At 59.8% G+C, this 12724-nt stretch overlaps 1 protein-coding gene across 1 annotated transcript; it reads right to left on the bottom strand.

Moving 5' to 3' along the window:
• Positions 1 to 352: 352 nt before the first annotated feature.
• On the bottom strand, positions 353 to 12073 carry AMOTL2 (angiomotin like 2). Its single transcript, XM_026038731.1, has 10 exons — positions 12015 to 12073; positions 9149 to 9975; positions 7241 to 7487; positions 5187 to 5331; positions 4665 to 4757; positions 3427 to 3722; positions 3020 to 3312; positions 2568 to 2779; positions 2157 to 2315; positions 353 to 1747 (listed from the first exon to the last, which is right to left on the bottom strand). Exons 2-10 carry the CDS (start codon positions 9889 to 9891, stop codon positions 1689 to 1691), a joined length of 2247 nt encoding a protein of 748 aa, XP_025894516.1. The 5' UTR covers positions 9892 to 9975; positions 12015 to 12073; the 3' UTR covers positions 353 to 1688.
• Between the last annotated feature and the right edge of the window lie 651 nt (positions 12074 to 12724).

The following is a 12724-nucleotide window of genomic DNA, read 5'->3' as shown; positions in this document are numbered from 1 at the left end:
TTATTAAAATACTGTTATACCAAGTGGAATGCTACAGCAATCTCGGTATAGGGCGGCATAACGAAACAGCCAGGTTCATGTTTAAATACTTACGATAACTTAAAATGCACAAACAAGAACTTATTGTCTTTGGCAGAAAAAAAAAAGTTCACAGCACGAAAAAATACTTAAAAAGAAATAACCAATATTAATATAAAATATATTAAGTTGTGTTTTTTCCTCTTTTTTTTTTTTTGTTTTCCACTTTGTAAACAATGCACAAGAACCGAACGCATTTTTTACGTGTCTGGGAGAGAAAAATAAAAAATGCAGTTGTCCAGCAAATGCATAGATGTTTAAAGAAGAAAGAAAACAAAAACATACACGAGGGCCAAGGCTGGAAAGTGTCTGAGTTCAGAGGACTGAGAAACTCTCACTAAAATCAACGCTGGCTACTGGCAGAAACCAGCTGCCAGCAGACGAGGGAGGTATGAGAATTCCCAGCAAGAAGAGGCCAAGGCAAAGCTCGGTGCAGAGCCACAAAAGGGCGACAACGTCCCACCCAGCAAAATCAGACGTGCTTGTTTCTCTTCAAGAGCGTTTCACCTTCTTCTCCTTAGACTTCTCCTCCACCTTCCATTCTCTTCTTTTTGCACAAGTGTCATCCCATCCCCTCCCTTTATAAGGAAAATCCTGTCGATTGACACATACCTAGGACTCTTCTGAAAGCTCCTTTCTGTATCCCTCTCCCTCCTGCAGCTGCACTGGAAACCTTAAGGTACTGTGCTTGCAAATAAAGGTTCTTAACTCCTGGCCCTGGGACCACTCCACTTGGCCAYGCAGATTTGGATGGGGCTCAGACACTGGAGAGCAGCTGCAGATCCCTCCAGGCTCTGCCCCTATGAAGAGCAGCTCAGAAGCAGAGACATACCCGCACTCGCACACAGATACTTGGCTCACTGCTACTGTTCAGACAGAAGGGAAATTCCAGTCGAAGGGACCACAGGAAAGCACCCTGAAGGACACGGAAGGCAGAGATACAGAGACAGGATCCGGGCTGGAGAACATGAAGGACCTGACAAGTGAGGGGGGAAGGAGAGACACCCCACAGTCAGCAAAGGAGGAGGGAGGAAGGGAAAGGAACTGAAATGATAAATACGTTTGCGGTATCCTGTTCTACAAAACACGGGTGTATTTACAAGGGGGATCACGTCTCCTGGGCTGCAAGCCCCTCGTCACTGTACAGCTTCTGCACGCAAACACCTCCAGGGTCTGGAGCGCTCCAGAGCGCTCCTTGTCCTGTGCGGCCCCACAGGACRTGCCCGTGGCCCTGACGGGATGCCAGGGGTAACATCCCAGCAGCAAGCCCCGCTCCCCAAACCTGGCGGCCCAAACYGGCGGCGCCGGGGGGTTGCTGGGGTTCTCTCAAAACCAGCCTGCCCACAATAGATGCTGCTGTCCTCCTGGTCACCACTCTGACCACGGCAGGATGTGTGGAGGGCTGGAGGCACAGCCTGGTCCCCGCAGACTGTGGCATCCTCCCTGCAAAGCCTCTTCTTCCCTCAGACTCCGCCATCCAGGAATTTGCTGCTATGGAGAACAAGTCTCTTCTGGGCACCTGGTGAGCAAAGGGCTTCTCTGACCACACAACAGTCTGTGAGTTGGGAGAGGATGACATGTCTGCCCTGGGTGGCCAGAACTGCCCGTMTTTAAATCAAGATCTCCACCATGTCAGACAGGTCAAGGGCTCTGGCTGCAGCCAAGCTCTCTGCAAAGAAACAAAGAGAAAACCATGAAAGCCCTGGAGGAGCAAAGAGCTTCACAGAAGTCATACCGAAAACAGCACCAGGTGATTTTGGAAGCTCTGAGCTTTGTCAGAGGAAAACCCAGTCTTGCTCCCCTCCCTTATCTTTTCCCCTGTGCTTTTCCATAATCCTTCCCAGCCAGTGACTCCACTTGGCCCCTCCAGCACCGTCCACATAGCACCCATGGTACCTCCCATTAGTCAGAGCCGTGGGAGGCCAAGCCCTGGTAGCTGGCACAGAGGAACCAGTTCCTTGCTCACGTCTTGGCTATGCAAGGCGCTCAGAGCAGAGCAGAGGAACATCCCCAGGTTTCCTCTGTGCCACCGGGGCCTGGGCAGGCRTTTGGGGTGGCGGGAGGGAAGCAGGACTTACCCAGCGAGCTGGCCGGGCGCTCGGGCCCCTCGCCCTGGCTGCTGCTTTCARCCAGGCTGTCCGTCTGCGTGCTGCCATCCTTGCTGCCATGCTTGGAGTGAAAGGGCTGGGGGGCAGAGGTGGGCAGTGCCACTGCTTCTTCTGCTGGAGCTTTGCCTGCTGGAGGAAGGCAGAGGAGATGCTGTTGGAGCTCAGGCAGTCAGCTCTGTTGTGGGGCCTGAGTGTTTTGTGATGCTCCCCCAGGATCTACAGCCACACAGCTCRGTGGACAAATCTCACGTCCTCCAAGAAACACCTCAAGTCTTTCGAATGCCAGAGAGTTACTCCCAAACGTCCTGAGAACAAGGGGGACTCCCAGGCAACTCTCTACCTCAAAGCAGAGGCAGGGAGCATGCGGGAAACTCCATTTACCTGCACACCCGCGGGAGGTGCCCTCTGCCAGTCGGTCACTTGGGCTAGCACCCTGCCAGCTCTGGGTCCCAGAGGCTGCAAAGATGGACGGCACGGACTTGGCCGGCCGCAGGGAGCCTTGGAGGGCTTTGCTGGGGTCCTTCCGTGAGCGCTGCTGCAGCACTTTGATGACAGCATCCTTCTCCAGTATCTGGGCATGCAGGGCTTTCAACCTGGAGAGGTTAAGAGGGAGAAGTTGAGAGAGGGCTAGGATGGGGGGGTTGGTGCAGGCTTCAGTGGCTGGGGCAGGGGGAACGATGATGAAGCCTCTGTTGGGCAAAGCCTTGTCAGGCCCAGCTGGCCTGGCCACTAGTAGCCATGGAGAAGCCGTGCTGGAAACACTCAGTGATGGTGCTGCCCAGCCAGACGAAAGAGCAGTGCGTCRGGAAACACAGCATCTGAGGTAGCACTACCTGCTCTCCATCTCCTGCTGCTTGTGGTTGGCCAAGAGGAGGTCCTCGTTGAAGCTGCTGTTGGGAGAGTGCCGCGGGGAGTGGCTGATGAGCGTTGTGTCCCGCTGGGCGGCTGCGGTGGCCGCGGCGTCCATGGCGAACTGCCGCATGGTGCACTCCTCCAGGTACTTCTGCTCCCACTTGGTCATGTCGGCCTCCAGGGCAAGGATCTTCTCCTCCTTCTCTCTCAGTTGCTCGGAGAGCGTGTGGGCGCTCAGCTCCGAGGCTCCCCCGCCTGGGGTGCCTGCCTGCCTCTGCATCGGCAAAGAAAACCCCCGGAGAGGGTGAGCGGGGCCAGGAGGAGACACTGCCTGGTGCCCGGTGCCTCCCTGGCCCCCAAACTGCATCATCACCAGCGGAGCCCTCACCTGCTGAGCCCGCAGCATCTTCAGCTCCTGCTCCAGGCGCGTGCGGAGCCGCAGCTCCAGCTGCTCCCGCTTCTCGCAGGCGGCCTGGAGCTGGCCCAGCGCTGCCTGCAGCCTCTCCACCTTCTCCACGTACGCCCGCTTCTTGCGCAGCTCGGCCTCTGCCTTGGCYGCCCGGGCCTGGGCGCTGCCCAGCGCCTGCTCCAACAGCTCTGCCCGGCGCCGCTGGTCCTCGTTAGCGCTGCGCAGCAGGGACACTTCCCGCTCCAGCTTTTCCTTCTCCTGCTGGTGCTCATAGCCTACAAAAGGCAACATTCACGTCAGCTACAGCCCCAGCACAGAGCTCCCCCGGGCTCCCGCCCTGGCAGCTCGAAGGCTGACGGAGGGCAGAAGCTCTGCAAATCCCCTGCCCGCTGCTTTGCAGTGCTGGGAAAGCAGAGCACGCGAGGCAGCGAGCAAGCAGCGAGGGCTCCTCTCCTCCCCATGGCAGGAGCACCCTGCCTTCCCAAGGCATTTTGCTTCCATAGCTTTGCTCCTGTGGGCCAGCCTGCCTGCTCAGTGTGAATATYGAGCAGACAAGCCAGGTCAGAGCCAAACATCTACCCAAGAGCATGGAGACCCACAACAGAAAGAGCCTGGGCCTAGCATCATTGAGCCTAAGCTCAGGCTCAGGCCTGGTGTACATAAGGGGAAAAAGCTGCCCTGGTGGCATATAGTCACCTTAGGGAAGGGAATGCCCACTAACGTCCAGCCTTTCCACTGAAAAACATGCCTGAGATGGCCCCCAGACTAAAGCAGCCAATAGGAACAGACATGAGAGGCTATCAGATGTGCTCCCAACCTCTGCCAAAAACAAAGAGAAGGATCTAGATATATTTTTCCCCTTAAAAGCCCAACCCCACGTAGTCGCCAGGTGTAAGGCAAGGGAATTACAGGAGGGCTGGGCCACGGAGGGGAGGGAGTGTGGACTTTGAGCTGGAAGAGCTGGAGCAGTGGCTGGAATGTGGAGAATGCAGGTCACACCACCAGGCCGGGATTAATGGCCCGCATCCAGTGCCAAGAACAGCTTAATTCTCCCTGGGGAATGGCAAAAGCTTCCACCCAGGATCCGCCTCCTCCTCCAGCTTAAAGGGCCTGTACCTTGTCCCACTGCCACGAGCCCACGAGACGGGGAACGGGAGGCGAGCGGGCAACTCCATCCCCACACTGTACCAGTGTTGAGTGGTCTCTTGGGGACTTACTTTGTGCAAGGAGTTTCGTCACAGTGCCTTGGTTATTCTCCTGGTTTTCCTGGGTCTTGCTGGCCAGCTGTTTGTTTGCAGACTCCAGCCGTTCTGGTCCAGAAGTGATTAAAAACGATTACATTCAAATATAATTTCAATGGAATTAACAGGGAGCAGCCTGGCTCCCAGTGAAAATATCTACCCTAATAAAATCAGCTCAAAACAGACSTTTTAGGAAAAGGCCAAGGGCACCCACTGGAATGGAGGAGCAGAGAGGTGCCACCAGCTAGTTGGAGACATCAAATCATCCTGGCCAAGGACTTGCATGGACGAGATGGGTGGGTGACCTGGCCACATGCACCCATTCTCACTGGGAACGGATTGACCTCCTGAAGAAGGGCAGGCATTTGCCTGGCATGTGGAGGAAGCTCCACCACCCCAGGCCAGATCACAGCCCAATTATAATCATCATCCTCACTCACTCTAAASAGTGGAGTTGAGAGGTGCTCCCCCTGCCCGGTGCTGCCTGCAGCCCCTCACCTTTCAGATCCCGGTTGAAGTCCTGGAGCCGACGCATCTCCCCATCTCTCTTGTTCCTCATGGCTTTCTCCAACGCTTCCCTCTTGGAAGAGGCCTTCATGAGGTTTTCATAATCCTCTGAAATGCGCTGAATCTCTGTTTCCAGCTGAAGGAGGAGGAAATGACAGGCTGAGGTTAGATATTCTTGGAATGAGGAAAAGAAAGGGAGATGTTGGCTAAAGATGGCCCAGATTTCTCAACTTGACCTGAGCTGCCAAAAGAGCATTGCGGATCCACAGAACCCTGAAGGTCGGTAATTCTGTCTTTGGTCTCCACCAGCCCAAGCTCACATCTCACACCTGAAACCAGCCCCTGGCCCACAGCAGGGACAGGGACAGCAGGAACTCCACAGGTCACRACAGAGATGCAGGGCAGCAGAAAGCCAGTGAGTGCAAGGGAAAACCTGCCTRCACTTGCCTGGCCCAAGCTTTGCCCATAATTATTGCATGTATGTCAATAAAACACCTCCAAACCCTTTCCCTTCACCTCAAGCGAACCTGAGCTGGCAGAACCATCTCCAGATCGTTTCAGAGCTTCCAAAACTCACTCATCTTCCCCTGCCCCTCCGTTTGGGACCTGCCTTTTATTTTCAACCATATTGTGGTGCTTGGTGAAGAGGGGCCTGGTCTGAGCCAGGGGCTGCTCCATCCCTGCTCCATCAGCTCCCAGAGAAGACACTCCAAGAGTGGCTCTAGCTAGAGTGCTCATCTGCCCATGGCAGCTGGTGGGCCCTAGAGGCTTCCCGGGCCACAACTCAGTGGTGGAGTGTCCAGGCGTGTGTGGAGAACCACAGGGCTTGCGGTGGCAGCCGAGCGCACACCCGAGCCAGACCAGCTCGACCGGTACGGGTGCATTTTTGCCCAAATAACTGCACTTATCCAAGAGGCTCCCAGCAGCAGAGATGAGAGCGCTCTGCGCCCCAACTGGCGCCGCTGGAAAGCCCAGCAGCCACATCGCGAGCGGGGCGGCGCGCGCTGGGCCCTGCCGCTGCGGGGCCGCCGCTCGCCCGCCGGCCCGGGGCTGCCGCACGCCACGGCCTCCACAGCGCAGCCTCCCTCCTCGCCAGGAGGCCTCCAATGGCCCGTTTGTTCTGCGCCGCCGGCGGGGAACAGGCCTCCCCTTGTGCGCCTCCGCACAAAGGGCTTTCTGTGGCGGCCGGGCGCAGGCTCGGTGCAGGAGGGACAGCCAGAAAGAGAGAGACACAGAGAGAGAGAGGGCCCAACTGTTACCGGAGCCAGAGAACGGGCTCTTTTTTCCCCCCAAACGGCACAGCAGCTCGGGCAAGGACCTGTTGTGCGCTGTTGAAGCACAGCTGTTTGGAGGGGTGGTGTAGGGGGGCAAAAAACAGTCACCAGACAGAGGGGGAAGAGATTAAAGCCCGAAAGGGGGGTGAATTTTCACRACAGCTGTTTGATCCTCCTCCACCAAGCGCACAAGAAAGCCGGGACAAAGCCAGGGCCTGGGCGGGCACGTTCCTCAGCACAGGCCCAGTGAGGCCTCCACAGAAGCCCTTGTTGCAGGCATGATCTGCCATGGGTTCGCAGCACGTTGGCTGCCCAAGGCACCTCCAGTGGCCTCATTTCCCTCCTCCGAGAGGGATGAGTCTCCATGGGAAAGGCCTAGGTGAAAAGCAGGATGCTGCTGGCCCCAATAGGTTTGTGAAACACCAGCTGTGCCAAGGCAGCAGATGGCCAACAAGCTTCACGTGCAATGTATGTGCACCACAAGGGCTGAAGTGCCCATCAGGGAATGTCCCTTTGGGGGCACCAGCCTTTCCAGTGAGCTCCTTGACCAGCATGTGCCAAGTTTCCACTGAACCGCCACCAAAACCAGGCCAGGTCACTGCAGCTTGATCTCCAACACCAAAGCTCCTTCGGCTCCTCTCAGAGCCTCCCCAGAAGGTAGGTGAGATGCAACACAAAGGTGCCCTTGACACTCCCACCCTCTCTGGGTGCTCAAAACCGGGCCCCGCGCTGGGCTCCTACGCCAGCAAACAGCCCCCACAGCTCATGTACCTTCTGGATCCGAGTGGCTTTCTCGGCGTAGCCCTCCAGCTCCCGCCGGAGCTTCTCGCTCTCCCGCTGCAGCTTCTCATTCTCCCGCAGCAGTTTCTCGTTGTCTCTCAGCACGGTGTCGGCGTGGGCCAGGCGGGTGCTGGCGGAGGCCGCCTGGGCCGTCACCAAGGCCTCCATCCCGGCCGGGCCGAGGCACAGGGGGCTCTGCTGCGGCAGGAAAGCCGCGGAGACATGAGGCGGCATCGCCCTGCGGAGAGGAAGGGGCAGGGGCGCTCAGGGGCCTCGCAGAGCTGAAGCACGTTGGTCAGCTCCACCGCAGCGCACCCGGGCACCTCACTGCTCATAGAAGCCCATTACAAGCTTCTTCACAGGACCCCGGTGTCTTCAACCTCCAGTTGAGCCACATGGAAGAGCAAASCAACAGGCAGGCCACGCTCTGCCGTGCCGGGGTGGCAAGCACTGGTCTGTGCTCACACATCTGAGGACACGGCAGGCCCCTTCAGGCAGGATCTGGCTCATCTGAATGGAGCGGGAGGCTCGCAGGGGTTTCTCCCATGCCTTCCAGGCAGAGCTGGGAAGCCTCTGCTTTGTAAAGGGGGATCCCAGGAGGCTAGGGATGCACCTTGCCCTAACACCTTGAGCTAGGGATGCCCAGAACATTTCCCAACCTGGGATTTTTCAGTGTCTGGGACRCTTTGAAACCTAAGGATGCCCATCTTAGGTGAGGATAGACTCCCAGGCCCAACCCACTGCTGGGAGCACCAGCAACAGAGGCAGTGGGGAAAATTCAGCAAGAGGACGCATCTCAAAAGCACCCAGAGCTTCCTGGCCTTGTCTGGGGGGCAGAGCAAGGCTGCAGGCTCCTGAGGTGGCTCTCTACTAAAAGGGCTCACCCAGAGATTATTAATACGTCCTCCTTCCATCTCAAAGGCGGGCAGGCTCCCCCATCACCCTCCCCGCCGCAGCAACTGCTCTGAGTTCCTCGACATCCCAGCGGCAGCCTGGAATGCCCAGAATGCTGCGCGGGCGCCCTGCCGGAGCCGAGGCGGCACGGGACCCACGGCCGCCCGCCAAGGGCCCGCATTCCTGCGGCATGATATAGGAGCAGGAAAGAATAACCGCCTCGTCCCTGCAGCCTCCCCTTCCCCTCTTTGTTCCCCTGCAAGGAGAAACGTTTCCTGCCGGAGACGCAGCCCGCAGCTCCGGACGGGAGAACAGGAGGCTGCCGTGGGCCTGCCGGGGCTCCCCCAGGGCACGAGAGCAAGTGAATCCGGCACTATCCRTCTCCCTCGGACGGCACTCCGGCTCATTTTGCCAGGGTTATTTGCTCTGTCACCAACCCACAAGATCCCTTTGGTTTGGGACTGCAAGGCTGGGTTTCCACAGAGTGGCAAGAACATTTTCCTTCCACCCTGGCCCATGCCTGTTCCAAATTTAGCCATTTCCTGGTCTGGTTCCAGCTTCTAAATTAACCCAAAATTCCAGGCAGAGCTTTAGGAGGGGGAAGGGTCTATGGAGGCTGTGGCATTTTCACTGCCAACTGGAAAAACTGACTTCCAGTTTGGCTACACCAGGGAAGAGTGTGGCCTTGGTGCTTAAATGTGGAGCTGAGGGGACTGGTGCACTCAGCAGGTATGGATGGTGTCTCAGTGCTGGGCTACAGGGTCTCCTATGGCTTCACGAGCCCTGTTGTCCTGAGGTTGTCCCGTGTCCTATGTGCCCACTTGGCTCAGCCCTCACCTGCAGGGAGCGATGAGCCATAGAGCCCACACAGCCCCCATTGCTACCCAAGGTCCCCAGCCCAGGGTCACRGACCCCAGCTTCTCCACATGCCAGGGCCACCAGGCCCCCGCGCTGGGAGGCACCTCGCAAGCACAGGCGAAGAGGAGCACAGGTCCTGCAGGTTACCTGACGCTGGGGTGCTGAAACACCGGACCTTCCTGTGAGCAGGCTCTGGGATCCGCCAGGTAAGCAACGGAGGCGTCCTGGGAAGGCAGGATGTAGGGGTACTCCGGAGGAGGTCCCCGCGGCTCCGTGCCCTCCGAGTGCTGGCCCCTGAGGGCGGAGAGCTGGTAGTGCCTGGAGAGCTGCGGGTAGCTGTGGGACGAGCTCATGTGGCTCTGCGCCTTGGCGCCGTTCCTCTCCAGGGACATCTGCATGAGGCGCTCGCTCAAGGAGCGCACGTGGCCGTGCTTCAGCTCCTTCAGCGAGTCRTCGGGGCGCCGCGCGCCGCTCCCGGCCCTGCGCTGCCCGCTGTCCCCGGGAGCACCGGCGCCAGCGCCGCCGGGCTGYGGGCCACCCCGCTGCGAGGCATAGTACTGCGAGTGAGCCTTGGCCTCCTCGTAGGTGGGCAGCTCCTCGCCCTTGTGCTGCGGCTGGTAGAGCCGATAGAGGCTGCTCTCCAAGTAGGCATGGTCGGAGTGATGCTCCTGGCCCTGGGGCTCCTGCCGCGTGGACTGCTGCACCATTTGGCTTTCTTCTTGGGTAAGGCTCTCAAGAGACGAGCGGGGGCTGCCCGCGCCACCCGCCCCGCGCAGCGCTTGCTGCTGAATGGCCAACAGCGTGCGGTTCTCCGTGAGGTTGCCGTACCGCAGCTGCTCCTGGATGAGGCGGTGCAGGACGGTCCCGCTCGAGTCCTCCGCCGTCCTCATYGCCGTGCGCGCGCTTGGCGGCCGCCCGCTCCTGACGCAGGGAAGCGGCCAAAGCTCTAGCAGCCACGGGGCACGTAGTGGCACCTGCGAGGGGACAGAGGGCACGTCAGGGAACCCGCACGGCAAGGAGCCCCCKCACACGGGAAGCGTCTTTCCCGGGCTTTCCTTTCCCGGGAATCCTGCTCGCTCGGACGGGGAGCAGCGGCAGCCCAAAGCGGCAGCGCAGATGGGAGCCGAGCGCCGAGCCGCGGCGCTCCCGGGCTCGGAGCGGGGCCAAAGGAGGCGCTTGCGCTGCGGGATGGGGCGCGCGGAGCGTCCCCGGGACGGCACTTACCGCGACATGGCGGGAGCGGCGCGGCGGCGGCGGCCCGGGCGGCGCTCTGAGCTCCGCGCCGGCGGCCGGGGGCCGCGCCGGGCCCCGCTATGCCAGGAATGCGGCGCCGGGCCCGCCCCGGCCCGCCCCGGCCCGGCCCGCCCCGCGGGCCCGCCCCGCCGCCGGCGCGCTCGTAGCCCCCCCAGCTCAGCCTGTCCCGAAGGTTTTCCCCGTCCCAAATCCCGGAGGGAGAAGTGGCCGGGGCCGCCGGCCGAGGCGCGCGGGGCGAGGGGCCGCAGCTCCCCAGTGCCGGGGGGCCGCGGCCGCTGCCCGCCAGCTGCCCGGCCCACAGCCCTTCTGCCCGGGGCGCCCCGGCGTGTCCCGGCACCGAGCGGGCCCGCGAGCAAGGAAGGGAAAAGGCTCTGCCTTGCCCATCTGCTGCTCCCGCCGCTCGGGCGGCCCGTGGCGAGCCGGGCGGCGCACAGGGCTGCTGCGGGCCTGGCTTTGCCCTGGCTTTGCCCTGGCTTTGCCCTGGCTTTGCTGCCCCTTCCTTGGCAGGTGCTCCTGGGAGCTCCCCACACTCCTCACAGCCGGTGCGGGGGGATCACGCTGAGCTCGGCCCCAGTTTTTGCCCCGGCCCCAGTTTTTGCCCCTGCCACCTTTCCCAGTTTGTGCCCCCCCTTCTCCCAGCATTGCATTGACTTGGTAATTTCAGGAATGTGGTGATTTCCTCTCCTCTTCCCCGATCTCCACTTCCCCGCACAATGCTGGGGGCGAGGAGGGGGAGCTGGAGGCAGCAATTTGCTCAACTCGAGTCAAAGATTAACTCCCTCCCCTCCCGTCCTGCTGCATATTTCTTCCCTTCCCTGTACCCCTCTTATCTCAGCAAGGGGGAATGGGGGGAGCCTTTCCTTCCCAGGCGGGAGACTGGGTCCATGGTCCTTCCAAGAGGGAGCTGCCGCCTCGGGAGCAACAGGAGTGCCGAGAAGCTCCTGGCCGTAACCATTCCCTACTCAGATGCTGGGCTCACCCTCTCTGGCAGTGCTGGGGCTCTGTAGGTTGTGATTTTGTAGGAGATGAACTCAGGGATCTGGAAGATCCCATGGGATCTGCCTTGGGATCCTGTGGGAGCTGCCTTGGGAATAGTTGGGTCACCCCCAGTGTGGCAGAGACTSTACGGGAGGATGGCCAACCTGGTGGTCCTCTTGCTTCCAAACCATGGAACATTGTCCAGCMATGTGCCACTCCTGGAGAGGGCTTGCAGGGAAAATAAGGAGAAATAAGGAGACTTCATATGCACAGACAAGTCTGTTCCCCAAGCAAGAATGTGAGTGATGCAGAGACGTGCTGGATAAGCCATTGAGCAACAGAAGAGCAACACAAGGCCCATCTCGACCTTTCCCTAGTGCCCTAGGAGTCAACTGGAAACCTGGTGGTCTCCAGATCAAGGTGYTCAAGTCATAGCCCAAAAGCTAATGCCAATGGGAGTGAGGTCCTTGGCTGGGCATGTATCCAGCAATGCCTTCCTCTGGGACCTTCCTCAAGGCCTGAGCCGTCCAGAAGTCCTGTGGCTCTTTGTGCAGGCCGTGGGGCTTGCCAAGCTGGAGGAGACTTTGCTGGCGGATWCATCTTGGGGATCAGCCTTAGAGAAGGCTACCCATGCTTCAGCCAGTGTCATTTTCCCTGCTTGAAGGGCTCCTGACACCATATTGCTGGCATGACCCTGTGCTGCTCCTGCCACCAACCGCCAGCCTCTGGACACCATGCCGCGCTGCTGGGACACCAAAATGATGTGACCGCGCTCACTCACCCGGAATTTTACCGGCGACCCTCACACGGAGGATGAGCTGCAGCTACATCGCAAGTCCTCCAGCCCCTGCGTCCCAGCCTGCTGCGGCGCCTGGCCTGTCTCCCAGGCTGGAGCGCGGCGCGGAGGAGCRGGCAGCCCCATCCCGTGACGCCTTCCCGTGGCGCTGGCGCGCACGCGTGGCCGGCAGCCGCTGCGGCGCGGCGCTCGCTGCTCGCCGCGCTCCCAGACGGCAGATGGTCAGAGGGGCTGCCGGAGGGGCAGGTGCAGGGAAAATTGCTAATTAGATACGGGCCATTAAGCTCCCCTTCTGCACAGAGAGAGAAAGAGAGGGACTTAAGCACCTTCCAGGCTCCACACAAAACCGCTCGGCCTCAGGCGGGACTCAGTGCTTCCGTGGAGACACCTCAGTGAGCCCCGTGGCTGCTGCAGCACCGAGGCTGTTTTGTCTCTGCAGAGAAAAGGGGGGGCTCCGGGGAAACTTGTCTGCTCACAGGGCCCTGGGACGGAGCCAAAGGCCCTTTAGAGTCTCTGTTTCATGAGCAGGTGGGGAGCAGCATCCTCCAAAGAGCCAGTGGCAGTGGCACGCGGGAGAGCAACAGATGCAAAGCCAAGACAGCACAAAACAAGGCAGCGAGTGCCCGAAAATCAGTCTGCTCGCCCCAGCGAGTCCTTTGCAAGGTCCTCACTGCACTGGAGTGGCCAGGATGGGG

The sequence above is a fragment of the Nothoprocta perdicaria genome, unplaced genomic scaffold (assembly GCF_003342845.1).
Source record: "Nothoprocta perdicaria isolate Ctin4 unplaced genomic scaffold, notPer1 scaffold_217, whole genome shotgun sequence".
NCBI lineage: Eukaryota > Metazoa > Chordata > Aves > Tinamiformes > Tinamidae > Nothoprocta > Nothoprocta perdicaria.
This window is presented reverse-complemented; position numbering and strand designations above follow the sequence as displayed.